Source organism: Nilaparvata lugens, chromosome 14 (genome assembly GCF_014356525.2).
Source record: "Nilaparvata lugens isolate BPH chromosome 14, ASM1435652v1, whole genome shotgun sequence".
NCBI lineage: Eukaryota > Metazoa > Arthropoda > Insecta > Hemiptera > Delphacidae > Nilaparvata > Nilaparvata lugens.
In genome coordinates, this window is record NC_052517.1 from 5,870,182 (window position 1) to 5,893,184 (window position 23,003).

General features: G+C 35.2%; 1 protein-coding gene across 3 annotated transcripts in view; it reads left to right on the plus strand.

The window, feature by feature from the left end:
• LOC111048903 overlaps positions 1–23,003 on the plus strand; it is a 91,227-nt gene that overhangs the window by 44,360 nt on the left and 23,864 nt on the right. For all 3 annotated transcript variants that reach the window (XM_039440630.1, XM_039440632.1, XM_039440631.1), the window contains 8 exons: positions 1,539–1,758; positions 4,303–4,476; positions 8,053–8,231; positions 10,329–10,483; positions 13,236–13,383; positions 15,514–15,640; positions 18,330–18,419; positions 22,573–22,841. In XM_039440630.1, coding sequence (XP_039296564.1) covers positions 1,539–1,758; positions 4,303–4,476; positions 8,053–8,231; positions 10,329–10,483; positions 13,236–13,383; positions 15,514–15,640; positions 18,330–18,419; positions 22,573–22,841 — 1,362 coding nt within the window. The remainder of the gene's footprint in view (positions 1–1,538; positions 1,759–4,302; positions 4,477–8,052; positions 8,232–10,328; positions 10,484–13,235; positions 13,384–15,513; positions 15,641–18,329; positions 18,420–22,572; positions 22,842–23,003) is intronic.

The following is a 23,003-nucleotide window of genomic DNA, read 5'->3' on the forward strand; positions in this document are numbered from 1 at the left end:
TTCTGAGGCAGTTTAACGTCTTACCCAGGACAAGAAAAGAGCTTATTAATATTTATCTATTTGAGGCTGTTCGGAACACTTTCTTTCATTATTTAAATTGGATAATCTTTTTGAATACAATTGTTAAGATCATCATAAGAGTGAGAAAAAGTGGCAACTGAAATTTTTAAGTGGTCTAATAAGCGAGTCATGGGTCGTTGAAGTGCTAAACTCCGTTCTCTTTCCAGATCATAAACGGTTTCGACTATTTTAACAGAACTTCTCTTGAATATTCGAAAAATGTATCTTTTCAAACTAAAACATTTTATTCCCCATATCGTTAATAAATAAAAAAGTAACATTTCTTGTAAACTCGATAACAGGTTAATTTCGGCATAAATTGCGAAAAAACGCATATTAGAACAAAGCCAATGATATTCTGAATATACGAATTAAAAACTAGTCGTCTGGCTCGCTTCGCTGGCCATATCCGTCTAGCCAGGGGGCTCCGCCCCCTAGACCCCCGACAGGATCGTCCAAAAATGAGATCAGCGGACTCGCTTCGCTCGCCTGCATGTAGACATCAGCGGAACCTCTGTACCGAATTTGAACGTATTATGTCAATTTGATCTCGAAAAACACCTGTTACTATATCGGCGTATCTTTGGCGAACAAAATTCTTCCACCTCAGCTAAACCTGTGTACTGATTTTTTTAAATATATTTCCATCAATTATTGAAAAAGGTGAGGAAACGCAGAAAAGCTGAGAAAACGCTAATTTTGGCTAATTGGATAAAATTGGTATTTAGGATGTCCTGGTTAAATGCATTTCAATCTTCAACTTGGTCCCAACCTAACAAAGTCAACCCATCTTAATGTCAACCTGACAAAATTTTTAATTTAGTTACCAGAACAACTGTTTCTAACAGGTACTCTCTCTAGATTATAGTTCTATATTAGAATATGGTATGGACATTTTTCAATCATAATTAAGAGAATAAGAAGAATATACATGCTAAGAGACGAACTTTGAACCCTTAAAAACCACCCGTAGAGTTAAAATATTACCAAATGATTTCTTGGTGCGCCTCTAAGGGGTCAACTGAACATACCTACCAAATTTGAACGTTTTTGGTCCGGTAGATTTTTAGTTCTGCGAGTGAGTGAGTCAGTCAGTGAGTGAGTGCCATTTCGCTTTTATATATATATATATAGAGGAGGAAGAAGAAGAAGAAGAGAAGAAGAAGAAGAAGAAGAAGAAGAAGAAGAAGAAGAAGAAGAAGAAGAAGAAGAAGAAGAAGAAGATAGAAGAAGATAGAAAACTCAAATGGAAAATTGGAAACCGTTTATGATCTGGAAAGAAAATGGAGTTAGCACTTCAACAACCCATAACTCGCTTATTAGACCACTTGAAAATTTCAGTTGCCACTTTTTCTCACTCTTATAATGATCTTAACAATTGTATACGAAAAGATTATCAAATTCAAATATTGAAAAAAGGTGTAAGGAACAACCTTAACCAATATCTCATATTCTACTCCAACTTTTTTCTTCCACAGAGATTTATAGAAGCGGAACGAGGTTTGAACGGATTCCCGGGCGACAAACGTGAGCCGGACGAAGGAGGGGAAGATGAAGGGCTCGAACGGGACTACGAAGTGGTGGGAGGTGGAGGAGGAGGAGGAGGAGGAGGAGGAGGAGGAGGAGGAGAAAGATCACCACAAAGAAAAATGGCGAACGGCGACCATGAAGGAGAGGAGAATGGTGTCAAAAATGGGGGTCTGTAACTTTTTAAACTTTTTGGCTTGCTTGCTCAGAAGCCTGTTAAATTTTAACCATGATTAAATGTCACATGAACCAATCACAGAATCCGTATTTCAAAAAAAAACCATGTTGGAAATTTGAAATAATGGCCTTCTCTGATTGGTTTTTGTGGCATTCATTCATGATCAAAATTTAACAGGCTGTTGAAATAGTTATTTGTGCAACTAGTGCGCAAAGTGACAGTTTGCTGCACCGAAAGAAACGTTTACGCCCGAGCCGTAGGCGAGGGCGGAATGGTTTCTTGAGTGCAGCAGAGGAACTTTGCGCACGTATTTCACATTAAGTTTTTCCTACAGTTACCATTGAATATGAAAAGTGGGTGATTATGGGTAAAATTGCCTGAAATGCATCAAATGTTTTTCTGTGTAATTTTATTATTGATAAAAACCTTAATCCTAAAATCCCAAAGTCCTCGTTGTCCTTGGTTATAATATCTAATACTAATAATTAGCGCGTTGTGCTTGGTTGCACCTCTGCTCACTATAGCAGCCACAGCAGTCACTGTTACCAACTTCATTTTGATTTTGCTGCACTGTTGCTCCATATAACCTACTAAGTATTTTGCGTTGCCATGTTGCAAATCTGGAGTGCAGAAAAATTTTTCCCGCACTAGAGCGGAAAAGTGATTCTTTGCGTTCTGTAATCAGTGCAGCAATGGCCACTTTTCAACGTAACTGTAGGAAATAGTATATTTCGCACCTAGAGCAGAAAATGAGATTTTTCCAGCTCGAAATCGGTTTTCAAGTCCGAGGCCGTAGGCCGAGGACTAGAAAAGATTGAGAGCTGGAAAAACATTTTTGCCCGTGGTGCGAACGATATTTTTCGCCACACTACAGGTATTGCTGACAAAATAAATAAAGAATACAAAATAAAGAATACTCGTTAAGCTATCGTACCTATCTCTTGATTTTAGTGGTAGAAGATTTGCAGTCAGGATTTCAGATTCTTTTAAAATTTCACTTGGAATACCACAGTCATCTTCAAGCATTTTTGAAAATTCGGAATTCACTAATCAACAATAAATAATTGAATAAAACTGGTTGCGAAGCGAATTAGTTTGATTCGAAACTGGAACTAAAATCATGGCGACTTCAGCTTATTATGAAAGTGGACACTCGCCCGATCTAGCGGATGACTTATTAATAATAATTAGCGCGTTGTTTCCAGCCATAAGCGGCCGGAAAGAGACAACTTTCTGGCCTAGACCGGAAAAGAAACCCTTTTCTGACGTCGTCTGCAAACAAGGTCTTTCAGATCTACGTAGGGACTGGAAAACAGCTGCTTTCTGTGCAATGTGGCGAAAATAAAATTTTGTTAATTAAATTGCTGTAGAAATATATTGTAATTCCATAGTGAGGTCCACATTATAATGGCAGTGGAGAAAGATACTAAAACAACGTTGCCGATCCTCTGTCTTGTCAATGCCTTCAATAGACGGTAGCTGATACAGGTTTATTGATGTAATATAAACTGATCATTCTCGTTTAAAGTGATAAATTATACAGAGTTATCATAAAAGAATGGTGCGGTTTCGAACATTGTTTAAAGAAAAACCAAATCACTTACAGTTAATGTTTTTTATTCACCTAATTTGTCGTCTGAAACAGTTTTTTTACATGATTAATAACTTTCAATAAGTGCGCCCTTAGTCGCTCGACAAATGTCCAAATGATAATAAATTTATTTCTTAACATTCGATAACATTTCTTCTATTATGGTTGTCAATGGTTCTTTAATTCTGTTTTAAAGTGATTCAGTTCCCGATTTCTTGTGAATAAACAATGTTTTTTATGTAAATTTCTACCTTAACCACTTAAAAACAGGATTAATGAAGCAATGACAACCATAACCAATGAAATGTTAGCGAATGTTTGATTGATTGATTGAGTACTTTATTTATGTAGATTACAATATATACTGGCTTATACACTTATATACAATAGCTTACAATACAGCAAAATTATAGATGAATTTACATAATATAGACTAAGAAAATAATTGTTGAAAGTATATGATATGAAAAAGTAAAATGTTTGGAGAGAAATTGATTATCTTTTGGATATTTTGTCGAACGACTAAAGGCGCACATATTTAAATTTATCAATTATGTAAAAAACTGCCTGAGACGACAAATTAGATGAATAAACAACATCAACTGTAAGTAATTTGGTTTCTCTTTAAACCATGTTCGAAATCATTCTTTTATGATAACTCTGTATTTTATTAAGCAATACATAATATTTTTCAATAATTTCATAATTGGGATGAGATGTTTTGTTAATTCATTATTAATTCTACATTGTTGAAAGACGATCTGGTAACAGAGACAAAGCAAGAAAGAGATAGTGCTATCCGCTATGTTGAACTATAGACAAGGATACCATTGCTAATCAAACACTGCCATTATAACGTGGACCTGACTGTAGTCATTTCGTAATCTATAATGTAATGCAAACTTATTTATGTAACTTTCAAATTTCAAATCTCCCGCTCATTCAGGTGTGGGCGTGGCCTCCGATTTGCGACGCTCTGATTGGCGCAACGTGACCAATCGCCAGCAGCCGAAGCCGTCCCCCCTCCACCATCCAAACACCAATGCCATCTACAACCACACTAGTCAGCTGTTTGGCAGTATACCGGGGGGAACCCCTACAATGCATCGTAATGGAACAGGTGGGTTATTTTGGGACAAACCTTGTGTGAACCAACTGGATGTTTGTTATCATAATAATATTTTTCCTGGTCTTATCATTTTCTCCATTTTTATTAGAATATAGAATAGAATAATAGAATAGTATAGAAACAAGATTTATTTGAAAAAGCAAATAATGCACAGAAACAGTTTACAATGTCTTTCAAAAAAATAAGTACAGTATCAAAAAATAATGTTCTTTTACAGAAACAGTTTACAATGTCTTTCAAGAATATTAGTACAGTATCAAAAATGTTCTTTTACAGAAACAGTTTACAATGTCTTTCAAGAATATAAGTACAGTATCAAAAATGTTCTTTTACAGAAACAGTTTACAATGTCTTTCAAAAAAATAAGTATAGTATCAAAAATTGTATTTCACAAAAATCATCATAGACTTGGCAGAAGCCGGCAGTCGAGTTGTTTACTCTATAATATACTTTCAATGACTCTACCTTATCTGACTTTTGACCTTCGTCTTGCTAATCAATTTTATTCTTCAAATCCTTTTATTAGTTTTCATACTTGACATTAGAAAATTGAATGGGTAAACATGTTTGACTCGTCATCTTATTTTTGAGGTTTAGGAAATCTGACTTACGTTTACAGTATTTGAGGGTGCTGGATCCAAATCCGAATTAAGTATCTTTCTATCTCTATTTATAAGGAGGTTAGAGTTTGAGATGAAAAGAGATGAGTAGCCCAATCAATTGCGAAATGCGAATCCGTAACAGGACCAGTTTTGCGGCAAATTACCATAGAGAAACAATAGTGTAAGTAGATATCCCATGGTATAGGGCATTTATGTTGCAACTTTTACTGTTATCTCCAGCCGATTACTGTCGAATATTGTTAATTTTCACTCTTTTCTTGGGATGAGAGGGTATGAACGGCACAATATTGATTGATTGATTGAGTACTTTATTTATGTAGATTACAATATATACTGTCTTAAACACTTATATACAATAGCTTACAATACAGCAAAATTATAGATGAATTTACATGATATAGACTAAGAAAATAACTATTGAACTGTATATGATATGAAAAAGCAATTTGTAATATAATAACTATAGATAATAATTATATTGTTATGCATCTACATAAATTGGCGGAGCTTTGGACATATCAATGCCCATTCTTCGGAAAGAATATTAAAAATATCCTCCCCACTAACTCTCTACCAAAAAATAGATATATGAGAGACTACCAGCGTCACACAGCTGCATGGGAAAGAACCACATGGACTATCGGCTTCAGATAACAGTAAAAGCTGCGACATAAACGCCCTATACCATGGGATATATCTACTTATGCTATCGTTTTCTCTATGACATTACTCTGACACAAATATTGTTGAGAAACAGCCAAGTTGAAATGATGTAGACCTTTCCCATTATAACAAACTCCCGTAGTTCGATCTCTAGTCATGTTGCAGAGCTGAATCTGTGCTTATGGAAACGAGGCTTCAATATTATATTCCATACTCACATTCTAAACTCTATAAACTTACATTCTGATTTCTCTGGGCTTGAGACAACAAGCTTTGCAACAATTTCAACGTTTTCCGAATTCCTATTGGTAATCTATCTATATATATAAAAGTGAAATGGCACTCACTCACTGACTGACTGACTGACTCACTCACTCACTCACTCACTCACTCACTCACTCACTCACTCGCATAACTAAAAATCTACCGGACCAGAAATGTTCAAATTTGGTAGGTATGTTCAGTTGGCCCTTTAGAGGCGCACTAAGAAATCTTTTGGCAATATTTTAACTCTAAGGGTTGTTTTTAAGGGTTTAAAGTTCGTCTTTTAGCATGTATATTCTTCTTCTCCCAATCTCTTAATTAGAATTGAAATTTCCATATCATATATTACTATAGAACTATAATCTAGATAGAGTACCTCTTCGAAACAGTTGTTAACTGGCAACTAAATTAATAATTTTGTCAGGTTGGCATTAAGTTGAGTTGACTTCGTTAGGTTGGCACCAAGTTGAAGATTTAAATGCATTTATCGCGGAAAAATTGATTGGGCACTGCTACTTCAATCCTGGGAATATAATATTACTAGCCGTCAGGCTCGCTTCGCTCGCCTTATCCGTTTGGCCAGACGTTTAGTCTGGACCCCCGACTGAATTGTCCTAACATATGATAAAAATGCTCAAATGAAAAATGCAGGCGAGCGAAGCGAGCCTGCTGATCTCATTTATGGACGATCCAGTGGGGGGTCCAGGGGGCGGAGCCCCCTGGCTAGACGGATATGGCGAGCGAAGCGAGCCTGACGGCTAGTACTATAATAAAGTAGAGAACTGGCCTATTAATACACGTAGGGGATAGGAAAATCATGTTTGACACATCATCTCATCTCAACTACTCAACTGATTAACTTGAAATTTTGCATAAATAGAATCTTAATTAACCGAAGATGGTTATAGACCTATTTTCAATTGTTTAAGATTTCATTATGTCAAGTTTTCAGTTTATCAAGTTTGAAAATAGACCCTGGCGGAGCACAGTATGATGACAGTGGAGAATGATAGGAGAAAAACGTTGCTGATACTCTGTCTCGTCAGTGCCTTCTATAGACGGTAGCTGATACAAGCTGATTGCTGTGATATTAACTGTTCATTCTCATTTAAAATAATCGATTATTTATCAAGCAAGAAATGATATTTTTCAATAATTTCATAATGAATTTTCATAATTGAGATGAAATATTTTGTTAGTTAATTATCAATTCTACATTGTTGAAAGACAATCTGGCAACAGAGCAAACCAGGAAAGAGATAGCGCTATCCGCAATGTTGGATGATAGACAAGGATAGCAACACCATTGCCAATCGAACACTGCCATTATAACGTGGACCTCACTATAGCTTTTCGTAGTCGTTTCTAAAAACATTCCATCATCATCACCTAGGCTTGAAATACTTCTTTAAAGTCGCCTTTGTGAAATAATAAATAAATAAAAAACTCTTGAATGAAAAAGACTAAGTGCCGGTTGCACAACAGCAGGTTAAATTTTAATCATGATTAATTCCACGAGAGCCAATCAGAGAAGCCGTCTTATCAAGAAGGCCTTCTCTGATTGGTTCTCGTGAAATTAATCATGATTAAAATTTAACCGGCTGTTGTGCAACCAGGCCTAAGAAATTGTCAAGAACCACAGATTTATTGATACTTAGAAAGACCGGTTTCGGTTATTACACCATTGTCAATCTCTGATAAACTAAACTTTAGTTCTATCTTTAAACTTAACTTCAGTTCATCAGGAGATTGACAATGGTGTAATAATCGAAACCGGTCTTTCCAAGTATCAATAAATCTGTGGTTTTCGACAATTTCTTAGTCTTTTTCATTCAATATGAATAATTACCACAATATCAACTTCTCAACTACACAAAAAGTAAAAATAAACTCTCTTTTTCATAAATCTGTGGTTTTCGACAATTTCTCAGTCTTTTTCATTCAATATGAATAATTACCACAATATCAACTTCTCAACTACACAAAAAGTGAAAATAAATTCTCTTTTTTATGGCAGATAGTGGAAGCAGCGCCGGACGAACCATGGTGGACGAAGAGGTACAGAACATGGCGGACAGTGGAGACCTGGAAGGTCTGGCAGACCTGGTGCTGAGGGGTCAGGGAGACCGGCTGCTCAGATGTAGGAGCAGACTGCCCGATGTACAGATGTTCATAGACAATGTGCCAACTTACATGGTCAGTGTTCATCCATTCATTCATTACATCATAAAGATAGCATAAGAAGATATCCCTTGGTTTGTAGAATTCATTCGAAATTTGAAGTTTTGTATCAAATCATGGTGTTGTGTATCAAGTTCAGATGATACTGTATCTTATTGTGTTGATACTGTATCATTTTGTGGTGAAACCATAGAGAAAAGATAGCATAAGAAGATATCCCATGGTTTGTAGAATTCATTCGAAGTTTTGGAGTTTTGTATGAAATTGTGGTGCAGTGTATCAAGTTTTAATGATGCTGTATCATATTGTGTTGATACTGTATCATTTTGTGGTGATACCATAGAGAAAAGGGAGCATGAGAAGATATCCCAAGGTTTGTAGAAATCACTCAAAGGTTGGAAGTCTTGTATCGTATTATATAGTGTATTATATATATGTACATATATTCTATTATATATAGTGTTGTGTATCAAGTTTACATGATACTGTATCATCATGTGATGATACAATACAGAAAATATAGCACTGATAATGTGCCAACTTTATCAGTGTTCATCCATTCATCATAGAGAAAAGATAGAATAAGAAGATATCCCTTGGTTTGTAGAATCCGTTCAAAGTTTGAAAGTTTTGTATCAAATTATGGTGTTGTGTATCAAGTTTAGATGATACTGTATCATATTGTGTTGAAACTGTATCATTTGGTGGTGGTACCATAGAGATAGCATAAGTTGAATTCATGGTTTGTAGAATTCATTCAAAGTTGATAGATTTGTATCAAAAGATGGTGTTGTGTATCAAGTACAGATGATACTGTATCATACTGAGTTGATACTGTATCATTTGTGGTGATTTATTTACTGTATTTTTTTCTGGTGATAGCATAGAGAAAAGACAGCATAAGAAGATATCCAAATATTTGTAGAATTCATTGAAAGTTGGAAGTTTCGTATCAAATTATGGTGTTGTGTATCAAGTTGCGATGATACTGTATCATACTGATTTGATACTGTATCATCATGTGATGATACCATAGAGAAAAGATAGCACTGATGTCACGTTGCATGGTCAGTGTTCATCCATCACTAATTTCATCATAGAGGAAAGATAGCATAAGACGATATCCCATGGTTTGTAGAATTCGCTCAAAGTTTGAAAGTTTTGTATCATATTATAGTGTTGTGTATCAAGTTTAGATGATACTGGATCATATTGTGTTGATACTGTATCAATTTTTGGTAAAACCATAGAGGAAATGTAACATAAGAAGATATCCAATTGTTTGTATAATTCATTCAAAGTTGGAAGTTTCGTATCAAATTATGGTGTTGTGTATCAAGTTGCGATGATACTGTATCATACTGATTTGATACTGTATCATCATGTGATGATACCATAGAGAAAAGATAGCACTGATGTCACGTTGCATGGTCAGTGTTCATCCATCACTCATTTCATCATAGAGGAAAGATAGCATAAGAAGATATCCCATGGTTTGTAGAATTCGCTCAAAGTTTGAAAGTTTTGTATCATATTATGGTGTTGTGTATCGAGTTTAGATGATACTGTATCGTTTTTTGGTGATACCTTAGAGGAGAGATACCTTAAGAAGATAGATCTTGGTTCAAAGAATTAATTCAAAGTTTGGAAGTTTCGTATCAAATTATGGTGTTGTGAATCAAGCTTAGATGATACTTTATCATACTGAGTTGATAATGGGACAAATAAATGGCCAGTTTTTATTAGTTTCAAACATTCTGAACACTGATATAAAGTTCAAAAACGTCAAAGAACAGATTATATTAATCTTATTAAGAATGTCTCCCTCTTCCCACCATTTATTCACAGGATTAGATTTCGACCGATAATTTCCTAGTTATTGACGTTTTTCACGAATAATCTATAAATCACAAAACTTAAAGTTTTTATGGGAAAATTCTATTGATTATTTTTGTTGCAAATTTTATGTAGAATCTACTGTTGCGACTGTAGGTTCAGCCGGTTTGTAGATTTGACTGTTACACCTCTTCTGGGATACTCTGTAAAATAAATTAATATCGCATAATGATGAATATTTATTAATTTTTTTCTTGTAATGAATCCATGTTACAGGCAAAAATCAAAGCAGTTCATGCCTATGCTAGAGAGGGAAGTCTGAGAGGAGTGCAAACTGCCCTAGATAGACGCAAATTTGCTGTTTCAAGAGAGAGAGGGGGTCTCACACCTCTACATGAAGCTGTACTCTATGGAAGGGCATCGGTACTAAGGTAATAGACCTACCCATAAGACACCGTTCCCAACAGTGCTTCTTACTTTTGGGACAAACCTTGTAAAGTATCTTCTAATCTATACTATAATAAAGAATTGGCTTCAGTGTTTACAAGTTTGTGTTTCTCAAATGGTTCAAAATTTCCTTGAATAACTCAATATTATTCATTACAAGTAGTTATTGAGTGGAATATTCCTAATCAATTTATTAATTTGAGCCATCTAAATTCAACATGTTTAGTTTTCATGTTTATTTTGGACTAAAATTTTTTACGTGAATTTCTAACCTCATCTTGGAGTTCGTCACCTATAAATTTGTAAGAAAAATAGCCCAAGGACTACCTTATTATTTTAACTACCAATATTATTATATTAGTGCCATTTGCATTGTAAATAAACAAATGTACACGTACGAGATGGAAAAATTATGATTGACGCATCATCACGTCTGATCTATTGGACTGATTAACATGAAATTTCGCATATAGATTCTTAATTCACCGAGGATGGTTATAGGCCTATCTTCATTCCTTTACAATTTCATTACAAGTTTCCAGTTTGTCAAGTTTTGAAATAGACCCTCGCGGAGCACGGGTTACCTGCTAGTATTTAATGAAAAGACCAAGAAATTGTCGAAAAACCACAAATGTTATTAAAAGTGGAGAGACCGGTTTCGGTTGTTACAACATTGTCAATCTCTGATAAACTGTTTCTCTGATATTTTCTAAATTGTTATCTCGGATATTTTTTTAATATTTTGAAAAACAACATAGCATGTGATTAAACTAATATATCCTGAGAACAACTTGTTGAGTACTTTATACTCCGATTAGCCGTCAGGCTCGCTTCGCTCGCCATATCCGTCTAGCCAGGGGGCTCCGCCCACTGAACCCCCGACTGGATCGTCCAGAAATGAGATCAGCGGGCTCGTTTCGCTCGCCTGCATGTAGACCTCAGCGGAACCTATGTATCGAATTCTGGACCCCCGACTGGATTGTCCAGAAATGAGATCAGCGGGCTCGCTTCGCTCGCCTGCATGTAGAATTCAGCGGAACCTCTGTACCGAATTCTGGATCCCCGACTGGATTGTCCAAAAATGAGATCAGCGGGCTCGCTTCGCTCGCCTGCATGTAGACCTCAGTGGAACCTCTGTACCGAATTTGAACGTATTATGTCAATTTGATCTCGAAATACACCTGTTACTATATCGGCGTATCTGTGGCGAACAAAATTCTTCCACCTCAGCTAAACCTGTGTACCGTACTGAATTTTTTTTAATATATTTCCATCAATAATTATTGAAAAAGGTGAGGAAACGCAGAAAAGCTGAATAAACGCTATTTTTGGCTAACTGGATAAATTGGTATTTAGGAGGTCCTGGATAATGCATTTCAATCTCCAACTTGGTGCCAACCTAACGAAGTCAACTCAACTTAATACCAACCTGACAAAATTTTCAATTTAATTACCAGAACAACTGTTTCGAAGAAGTACTCACTCTAGATTATAGTTCTATATCAACATATGGTATGGACATTCCAATTATAATTTCAAGATATTGGAATAAGAAGAATATACATGCTAAAAGAACTTTAAACCCTTAAAAAAACCGCCCTTAGAGTTAAAATATCGCCATAAGATTTCTTAGTGCGCCTCTAAAGGGCCAACTAAACGTACCTACCAAATTTGAACATTTTTGGTCCGGTAGATTTTTAGTTCTGCGAGTGAGTGAGTGAGTCAGTCAGTCAGTGAGTGAGTGCCATTTCGCTTTTATATGGATTTATGTTGTGGAAAGTCGGTGGAAAAGATATGACGGCATTGTTGCCATGTTTAGTAATATCCGGAAAAATCAAATTATCTGCAGTGAAATTCATATTTTATCTATTTAGGCATTGATACATACAATATCATTCTCAATTATGAATGATTGGAGAAGGAACAAAAGGCTTTAAGCCCAAAACTGTTCCATTCCCAAATTTAGATATATATACTGTCCGAAAATAGGTTATGTTTACACTACATGATTTTTGCCAAATTTTGAGTCCAAAATATTTATAAACTAAGAATTTAGAATTTAGAAAAGTTGAAAACTAAATTACGTAAATAATAATTCACTGAATCATCACTGATAATTACTGAAAAATACTGTATTAATAATTAATTTTTTTTTGTAGCCAGTGTAGTTTACTGTTATAGTATTACATGTTTTTGATTGTATTGTCCATCGTCATCACCATCTTTCATTTTAAGTTTGGAAAATTCTTTATAACTTGGTATTTAATTGCATTGCTATAGTGTATCTACCTTTTAGTTTTACTAACTTTTAGTCATTAATTATAACTGGCTGTTTCTGCAGCCAATTATTTGTTTTTCTGCCTATAATATCAAAATTTACTCATATCTTTTTTCAATCTGTATTTTTCTCAATTTAGTTTAATAAATACCAATTTTCATAATTTAGTTTATCGATTTTAAATTCAGCGAATTACGCCAGGCCCTCACAAACACAGGCGTTTGCCTACATGTGAGTCTCTCATAACGTAAGGGTATATATAAATGTACTGTAACTGTACTGTATTATTTGTAAATTGTGAGAATAAAAATTTGATTTGATTTGTGTGAGAATTAATTTTTTTTAAACTTGAATAGAAATTCAAACTTACTCCTAATATTTTTAATATAATTTTCATCCTATTAATTTGTTTGTATTCTAATGAGAATAAATTTATTCATTCATTCAATATTTTTTAGGTACCTGGCGGCTAGATTCCCAGAGACCCTACATTGTACGGATCTCATGGGAAGAACTGCTCTGCATTATGCCGCCACTATACCTGATAACGGCCACTTCTACAATGTTCTACTCACTTTGGGAGCCGATAAAAATGTTCTAGATAATGTGAGTATTCTTATGACGTCATCTTACTGCGGTCAAATTTAATCAGGAAATATCCATCACATTGTATAGGACGTTCATGTCCCAAATGGTTTGTAGAATTCATTGAAAGTTGGAAGTTTCGTATCAAATTATGGTGTTGTGTATCATGTTGAGATGATACTGTATCATATGTGTTGATACTGTATCATGTGTGTTGATACTGTATCATGTGTGTTGATACTGTATCATGTTTGGTGATACTGTATCATACTGTGTTGATACTGTATCATGTGTGTTGATACTGTATCATGTGTGTTGATACTGTATCATGTTTGGTGATACTGTATCATACTGTGTTGATACTATATTATACTGTGTTGATACTGTATCATTTTTTGGTGTTACTGTTTCATTTATGGTGATATGCCATGCAATAGGACATTTATGTTGCATCCCATGATATAGGACGTTCATATTCCAAAGGGTTTGTAGAATTCTTTGAATATTGAAAGTTTTGTATCAAATCATGGTGTTGTTTATCAAGTTTAAATGATACTGTATCATATTTAGTTGATACTGTTTCATGTGTTGTGTTACTGTATCATTTTGTGGTGAAACAGTATCATTTATGGCGATGTGCCATGCAATAGGACGTTCATGCTCCAAAAGGTATTGTAGAATTCATTGGAAGTTGGAAGTTTTGTATCAAATCATGGTATTGTGTATCAAGTTGAGATGATACTGTATCATGTGTTGTGATACTGTATCATTTTTTGGTGATACTGTTTCATTTATGGTGATGTGCCATGCTATAGGACGTTTATGTTGCATCCCACGGTATAGGACGTTCATGTTCCAGATGGTTTGTAGAATTCATTGGAAGTTTGAAGTTTTGTATCAAATTTTGTTGTTGTGTATCAAGTTGAGATGATACTGTATCATATTGTGTTGATACTGCATCATGTGTTGTGATACTGTATCATATTGTGATGCTACTTTATCATTTTGTGGTGGTACTGTATAATTTATGGTGGTACTATAAAGAAAAGATACCATAAGAAGATATCCCATGGTTTGTAGAATTTATTCAAAGTTTGGAAGTTTTGTATAAAATTATGGGGTTGTGTATCAAGTTAAGATGATACTGTATCATATTGTGTTGATACTGAATCATGTTGTGGTGATACCATAGAGGAATGTTGGCACAAGAAGATTTCCCGTGGTTTGTAGAATTCATTCAAAGTTTGCATGTTATGTACAAAATTAAGGGTTTTGTATCAAGTTGAGATTATACTGTAATCCGTATACTGTAAAGACACTTATAATATTCTCATCTATACACTGTACTAAAATGAAGTGGATACACTTACGGCTTCTACACGTAGGGGATAGGGAATTCACGAATGGCGCATCATCTCGTCTCAACTACTCAACTCATTAACTTGAAATATCGCAAAAAGACTTTTAATTAACCAAGGATGGTTATAGACCTATCTTGGATTCTCGAAAATCTCAGTAGGTCAAGTTTTTAGTTCTTCAAGTTCTAATTGGACCTTTGCGGAGCACGGGTTATTTGCAAGATATTATAATTAGGAAAAAAAATCTTATACACGTAGGGGATAGGAAATTCACGAATGACGCATCATCACATCTGAACTACTCAACTCATTAACTTCAAATTTTGCATAAAATCTCTAGTTTTTAATAGATGGATGTGAATTATTCCGAAAAAGAGGGCTCTGAATAGAGACAAAACAACTTAAAATTGTCAACTCAAGTATCAACTTAAAATTCTGAATATAGATTCTCAATTTACCGAGGATGGTTATAGGCCTATTTTAAATTCTTGAAGATTTCAGTAGGTCAGATTGTCAAGTTTTCAATGAAAAAGACCCTTGCGGAGCACAGGTTACCGGCTAGTAAATAATTATACAACTGTATGAACAGGCCCCTGTTTCATAGAAACCTAAAAGTCCTGTAATACAGGAACAGCTGATTTTTTCGGCTATATTGAGCATGTAATTGGAATGGTGATTCTCCTGTATCACGTGACTTATAAGTTTTATGAAACAGGGGCCAGGTGTGAACATGTATCACCACTCTAATTTCTGTATAAAAATTATTCGACTGATTTTAGATTTTTTATTTCAGCTTGCCAAGACGCCGGAGCACTATCTGAAAAATCCTGGAGAAATTAGTCACGCGCAACTTCTAAGAGAATTCGAGAAAGGAACTCGAAGTGAATTCAAGCCAGCCTCGGCCAACCGTGATGATTCAGGTATTTTTTTCAACAAATTTTCCCACAAAAATGGAAAAAAATCCTTGAATTTCTCACTCACAAGTCTGTAGGTAGCCTTCTATAGTGAGGTCCACGTTATAATGGTAGTATTTGATTAACATTGGTGTTGCTATCCTTGTATATCATTCAACAATAATGATAAAATTAATTTACAATATGTTTTGATGTTTACATGAGTTTGTGGATTTAAGTGGAAATTTCAATATTTTTTGCAATTATGGAGGAAGAGTTTTGTTTAGATTTGTATTTGGAAATTGATCAATCTGATAAATTCAAAATTGTAGTAGATAAATTTTTTGGACTCAAAATTGTGTACGAATAATATTATCATTTAAGTTACGTAAGTAGCATAACCTTTAGACTGTGTATTCCAAATTAAGGTTTGAAGCAGTTTTGGGCAAATACCTGTTGTTTTTACCTGAATTGTATTTGCATATGAATAAATAAATAAATAAATAAATAAACAACGCAGATCCGAACTAACTCTAACTCAACTCCGAAAAGTTGCCAGATCGTGTTCAAACAATTTGGAAATGTTTTTAATTAACAAAATATTCAATCTAGATTATAAAAATCTGTCATTGACTCAGCGAAAAATATATTATGTTCTTGAGAAATAAAATATAATAATTGATCATTTTTAACAAGAATGAACGGTAAATATTACATCAGATATATACCGGTATCAGCTATCCTCTATAGAAAGCAGTGGCAAGGCAGAGAATCGTCAACGCTGTTCTCATATCTTCCTCCACTGATATTATAACGTGGACCTCACTATAGTTGGTTGATTCATCAATGTTCAGCTCTGCCATTAGTTGAAACAAGACACGCCCGCTATGGGCGGGGCATACAAGAGATTTTCCAACAAATCAATGATATGGAATATTCACTAGTTTCTCTAGAATTTTCGTATGAATCTATATATATAAAAGCGAAATGGCACTCACTCACTCACTCACTCACTCACTCACTCACTCGCATAACTGAAAATCTACCGGACCAAAAACGTTCAAATTTGGTAGGTATGTTCAGTTGGCCCTTTAGAGGCGCACTAAGAAATCTTTTGGCAATATTTTAACTCTAAGGGTTGTTTTTAAGGGTTTAAAGTTCGTCTTTTAGCATGTATATTCTTCTTATCCCAATCTCTTGATTATAATTGAAACTTCCATATCATATGTTACTAAAGAACTATAATCTAGATAGAGTACCTCTTCGAAACAGTTGTTAACTGGCAACTAAATTAATAATTTTGTCAGGTTGGCATTAAGTTGAGTTGACTTTGTTAGGTTGGCACCAAGTTGAAGATTTAAATGCATTCATCGCTGAAAAATTGATTGGGCACTGCTACTTCAATCCTGGGAATATTATATTACTAGCCGTCAGGCTCGCTTCGCTCGCCATATCCGTTTAGCCAGACGTTTAGTCTGGACCCCCGACTAGATTGTTCTAACATATGATAAAAATGCTCAAATGAAAAATGCAGGCGAGCGAAGCGAGCCTGCTGATCTCATTCTTGGACGATCCAGTCTGGGGTCCAGGGGGCGGAGCCCCCTTGCTAGACGGATATGGCGAGCGAAGCGAGCCTGACGGCTAGTGAGTGATATTTGTAATCGATCTATCAATATGGATGAATATCATAAAATCACTTTCACTCCAAAACAGGAAGTTGGACAAAAATAAGAAGATATCCCATGGTTTGTAGAATTCATTCAAAGTTTGGAAGTTTTGTATCAAATTATGGCGTTGTGTATGATACTGTATCATATTGTGGTGATACTGCATCATTTTTTGAAACAAAATGATACAGTATCTTTTTACAAATGTACCTCTTCACATAGTAGATTTATGATGATCGAATATAATAAGTGGTAATATAATCATTTTTTCCTCCACCTACTGTCAAAAGTACTTACTTTACTCCCTGAAACATGATACTAAAGTGTCACTTTTTCGCTCTCGGTACTAAAAAACAGAAAAACTCCCTAGGGAGTAAAAGTGACTCCATTTAAATAACATGGGAAGCATCTCTATTTTAAAAACGTACATTTGGAATAGGTCAGAAGGTCTAAGCTCAGATGAGGAAGCATATAGAGTAGTCATTAAACCAACTAAATTCAATACCTCAACCAAACATTTGATCGATATATAAAATTTATGTTTGTATGCTGAAATTATTATCATAAACTTCATATCACTATACTAAAAAAATGTATATATTTTTTTCTTTTATTCCATGTTATTCAAAATATCAGCCAACGAATATTACTTATTAACTAATCAAATTTGAAACGGGAACTTCATCATATCTGTAGTTTTGGCTGTCATTGTTGTTACAACTTCAGCCGACAGATAGTGCTGTCGGAGGAGAACTGTGATTACAAGCCAGCTGTTTCTGTTTACTTTTTAGATTATGTTGTAACACATTGTTTGGTCACATACGTTTTTAAAGATTATTTTATTAGCAGTTTTTATAAAAATGTAGGTGGAGGAAAAATGTTGTGTATATCACGAGTGAAAAATGTTTTTTCTCCCTCAGGAAAATTGTTGCCCTCGGCTTCGCCTCGGGCTTCAAACTTTTCCCTCAGGGAGAAAAAACAGCACTTTTCACTCTAGATATACAAATAACTATTTTATTTTATTTAGATGGAATATTTTTATTTTTCAGATCGTTTGATATCTGATGATCAAGCTACCGCTGTAATCCAGCAAGGCTTTCCAGTTTTTGGAGCAGAAGATGGAAAATATTTGGCCAGCTGTAAGTAAAATCCTCATTTCATTGATTAGATGGACTCTTCAAGTAGCCAAGTTCATTTACATTTATAAATAAACTAGCCGTCAGGCTCGCTTCGCTCGCCATATCCGTCTAGCCAGGGGGCTCCGCCCCCTGGAGCCCCGACTGGATCGTCCAAGAATGAGATCAGAAGGCTCGCTTCGCTCGCCTGCATTTTTTCATTTTTATCATATTATAATAGGACAATCCAGTCGGGGGTCCAGACTAAACGTCCGGCTAAACAGATATGGCGAGCGAAGCGAGCCTGACGGCTAGTAATATAATATTCCCAGGATTGAAGTAGCAGTGCCCAATCAATTTTTCCGTGATAAATTCATTTAAATTTTCAACTTGGTGCCAACCTAACAAAATCAACTCAACTTAATGCCAACCTGACAAAATTATTGATTTAGTTGCCAGTTAACAACTGTTTCGAAGAGGTACTCTATCTAGATTATAGTTCTATAGTAACATATTATATGGAAATTTCAATTCTAATTAAGAGATTGGGAGAAGAAGAATATACATGCTAAAAGACAAACTTTAAACCCTTAAAAACAACCCTTAGAGTTGAGATATTGCCAAAAGATTTCTTAGTGCGCCTCTAAAGGGCCAACTGAACATACCTACCAAATTTGAACGTTTTGATCCGGTAGATTTTTAGTTATGCGAGTGAGTGAGTGAGTGAGTGAGTGCCATTTCGCTTTGAAACAAAATGATACAGTATCTTTTTACAAATGTAGGCCTACCTCTTCACATAGTAGATTTATGATGATCGAATATAATAAGTGGTAATATAATCATTTTTTCCTCCACCTACTGTCAAAAGTACTTACTTTACTCCCTGAAACATGATACTAAAGTGTCACTTTTTCGCTCTCGGTACTAAAAAACAGAAAAACTCCCTAGGAAGTAAAAGTGACTCCATTTAAATAACATGGGAAGCATCTCTATTTTAAAAACGTACATTTGGAATAGGTCAGAAGGTCTAAGCTCAGATGAGGAAGCATATAGAGTAGTCATTAAACCAACTAAATTCAATACCTCAACCAAACATTTGATCGATATATAAAATTTATGTTTGTATGCTGAAATTATTATCATAAACTTCATATCACTATACTAAAAAAATGTATATATTTTTTTCTTTTATTCCATGTTATTCAAAATATCAGCCAACGAATATTACTTATTAACTAATCAAATTTGAAACGGGAACTTCATCATAGCTGTAGTTTTGGCTGTCATTGTTGTTACAACTTTAGCCGACAGATAGTGCTGTCGGAGGAGAACTGTGATTACAAGCCAGCTGTTTCTGTTTACTTTATAGATTAGGTTGTAACACATTGTTTGGTCACATACGTTTTTAAAGATTATTTTATTAGCAGTTTTTATAAAAATGTAGGTGGAGGAAAAATGTTGTGTATATCACGAGTGAAAATAGTTATTTGTGCAACTAGTGCGCAAAGTGTCAGTTTGCTGCACCGAAAGAAACGTTTACAGGCAATGTTTTTGGAATGGTTTCTTGAGTGCAGCAGAGGAACTTTGCGCACGTATTTCACATTAAGTTTTTCCTACAGTTACCATTGAATATGAAAAGTGGGTAATTATGGGTAAAATTGCCTGAAATCCATCAAATGTTTTTCTGTGTAATTTTATTATTGATAAAAACCTTAATCCTAAAATCCTAAAGTCCTCGTTGTCGTTGGTTATAATATATAATGAATAATAATTAGCGCGTTGTGCTTGGTTGCACCTCTGCTCACTATAGCAGCCACAGCAGTCACTGTTACCAACTTCATTTTGATTTTGCTGCACTGTTGCTCCATATAACCTACTAAGTATTTTGCGTTGCCATGTTGCAAATCTGGAGTGCAGAAAAATTTTTCCCGCACTAGAGCGGAAAAGTGATTCTTTGCGTTCTGTAATCAGTGCAGCAATGGCCACTTTTCAACGTAACTGTAGGAAAATGTTTTTTCTCCCTCAGGAAAATTGTTGCCCTCGGCTTCGCCTCGGGCTTCAAACTTTTCCCTCAGGGAGAAAAAACAGCACTCTTCACTCTAGATATACAAATAACTATTTTATTTTATTTAGATGGAATATTTTTATTTTTCAGATCGTTTGATATCTGATGATCAAGCCACCGCTGTAATCCAGCAAGGGTTTCCAGTTTTTGGAGCAGAAGATGGAAAATATTTGGCCAGCTGTAAGTAAAATCCTCACTTCTCTGATTAGATGGACTCTTCAAGTAGCCAAGTTCATTTACATTTATAAATAAATCATTATTATCGATTTATTGAATGATTGCTACAATCAAACTACAGACATCAGAGTCAGATATCACTCGTGTTGAGTATTTAATCACCGAATTCAAGTTTAATAGTTATTTGTGCAACTAGTGCGCAAAGTGACAGTTTGCTGCACCGAAAGAAACGTTTACGCCCGAGCCGTAGGCGAGGGCGGAATGGCTTCTTGAGTGCAGCAGAGGAACTTTGCGCACGTATTTCACATTAAGTTTTTCCTACAGTTACCATTGAATATGAAAAGTGGGAAATTATGGGTAAAATTGCCTAAAATGCATCAAATGTTTTTCTGTGTAATTTGATTATTGATAAAAACCTTAATCCTAAAATCCTAAAATCCTCGTTGTCCTTGGTTATAATATATAATGAATAATAATTAGCGCGTTGTGCTTGGTTGCACCTCTGCTCACTATAGCAGCCACAGCAGTCACTGTTACCAACTTCATTTTGATTTTGCTGCACTGGTGCTCCATATAACCTACTAAGTATTTTGCGTTGCCATGTTGCAAATCTGGAGTGCAGAAAAATTTTTCCCGCACTAGAGCGGAAAAGTGATTCTTTGCGTTCTGTAATCAGTGCAGCAATGGCCACTTTTCAACGTAACTGTAGGAAAAACTAATTGAACGAGCGATAGCGAGCGAGTTCCTACTTTTTACTGAAGACTACAACTAATAAGCATAGATCATTATTTGACGAGAAACGAAAAACGCGTGTTCGTGGCTCCAGGTATATACGCACCAAGAAACGTTGTGCACAAAAGCCTGTTCAATTTTAATCGTCATTAAATGTCACAATAGCTAATCAAAAAAGACTTATTCGGGAAGAAGGCTCTTTAGATTGACATTTGAGTTCTCTTAACATTCGAAAAGACAATAAAGGAAAGAATTGGTTAATACACGTAGGGGATAGGAAATTCACGAATTACGCATCATCACGTCTCAACTACTCAACTTATTAACTTGACATTTTACATATAGATTCTCAATCAACCGAGGATGGTTATGGGCCTATTTCAAATTCTTCAAGATTTCAGTGGGTCAAGATTTCAATTAGGCAATTGCGGAGCACGAGTTACCGTGTTCAATAATTCAATCAATTTGGTGGATCAATTTTATGAATAAAATTTTTCACCACACTGCACAGAAAGCAGCTGTTTTACAGTCCCTACATAGATCTAAAAGGCATTGTTTGCAGACGACTCTCGTCTGACGTCAGAACAGGTTTCCAGAACAGAGTACCCTTTCCAGCCGCTAACATGGAACTAAGAAAGGTGATCAAAAAACAGCTGATCAAAAAACTTCCCATTATTTGTGTTCATTATTCAATAATTGAAACATTTATAATAATATCATCTTATTGTCATTTGAAAGAATAAAAAAGTATAAACTCAACCTCCCACATAATTGAACATCATCTTTTAGGTTATTTAAACAAATCAGAAAAAAAATAAAAATACTTGGACAATTTCCTGATATTCAGATTACCTCAGAATTGCTAGAGCTATCACCTTCCACTTCTGCTTTCGAAAGTGCTTAGTAAACACCTATTCTCATATATACATATACATATATATATATATATATATATATATATATATATATATATATATATATATATATATATTGTTTATTTTGTGTGTGGCGGAAAATAGCGTTCGCACCACGGTCAAAATGTTTTTCCGGCTGCCTCGGACTTGAAAATCGATTTCGAGCCGGAAAAGTCTCATTTTCTGCTCTAGGTGCGAAATATACTATAACAGGCTAATTGCAACCAGGCTCATGTCCTCATCCAGACGTTTTACTCCCTTCTTGAATTACTTTTTTATTTATTTTCAGCTGTAGGTGACCCCCTCATCAAAGGCCTATCAGAAGTGGCTCAAATCCGGCCTCCAGAGCCCGTCATATATCTGGCCAACTACCTGACTCACTACGCTACCGAGAACGGTCATGACCTTGAAAACAATCGTGACCTTGAGAACGATGGTGACCTTGACCTAGGAGACGACCTTGGAGATCGATTGAGGGTTGGAGACTCAGCTGGGAGAGAGAGACGGAGAAGTATTGTTGTGCTGCCTGAAGATGGGATGATGGGGGGCAGGGAGGCTGTGAGTATCTATTTATTATCTATTACTGTAATAGTATTTTATGTCACAAGGTCGGGGAGGGGCCTTTTGCAGGTGAGAATGATGTTTCTATAGTGAGGTCCATGTTATAATGGCAGTGGATAAAGATAGAAGAATAGCGATGCCAATTCTCTTCAATAATTA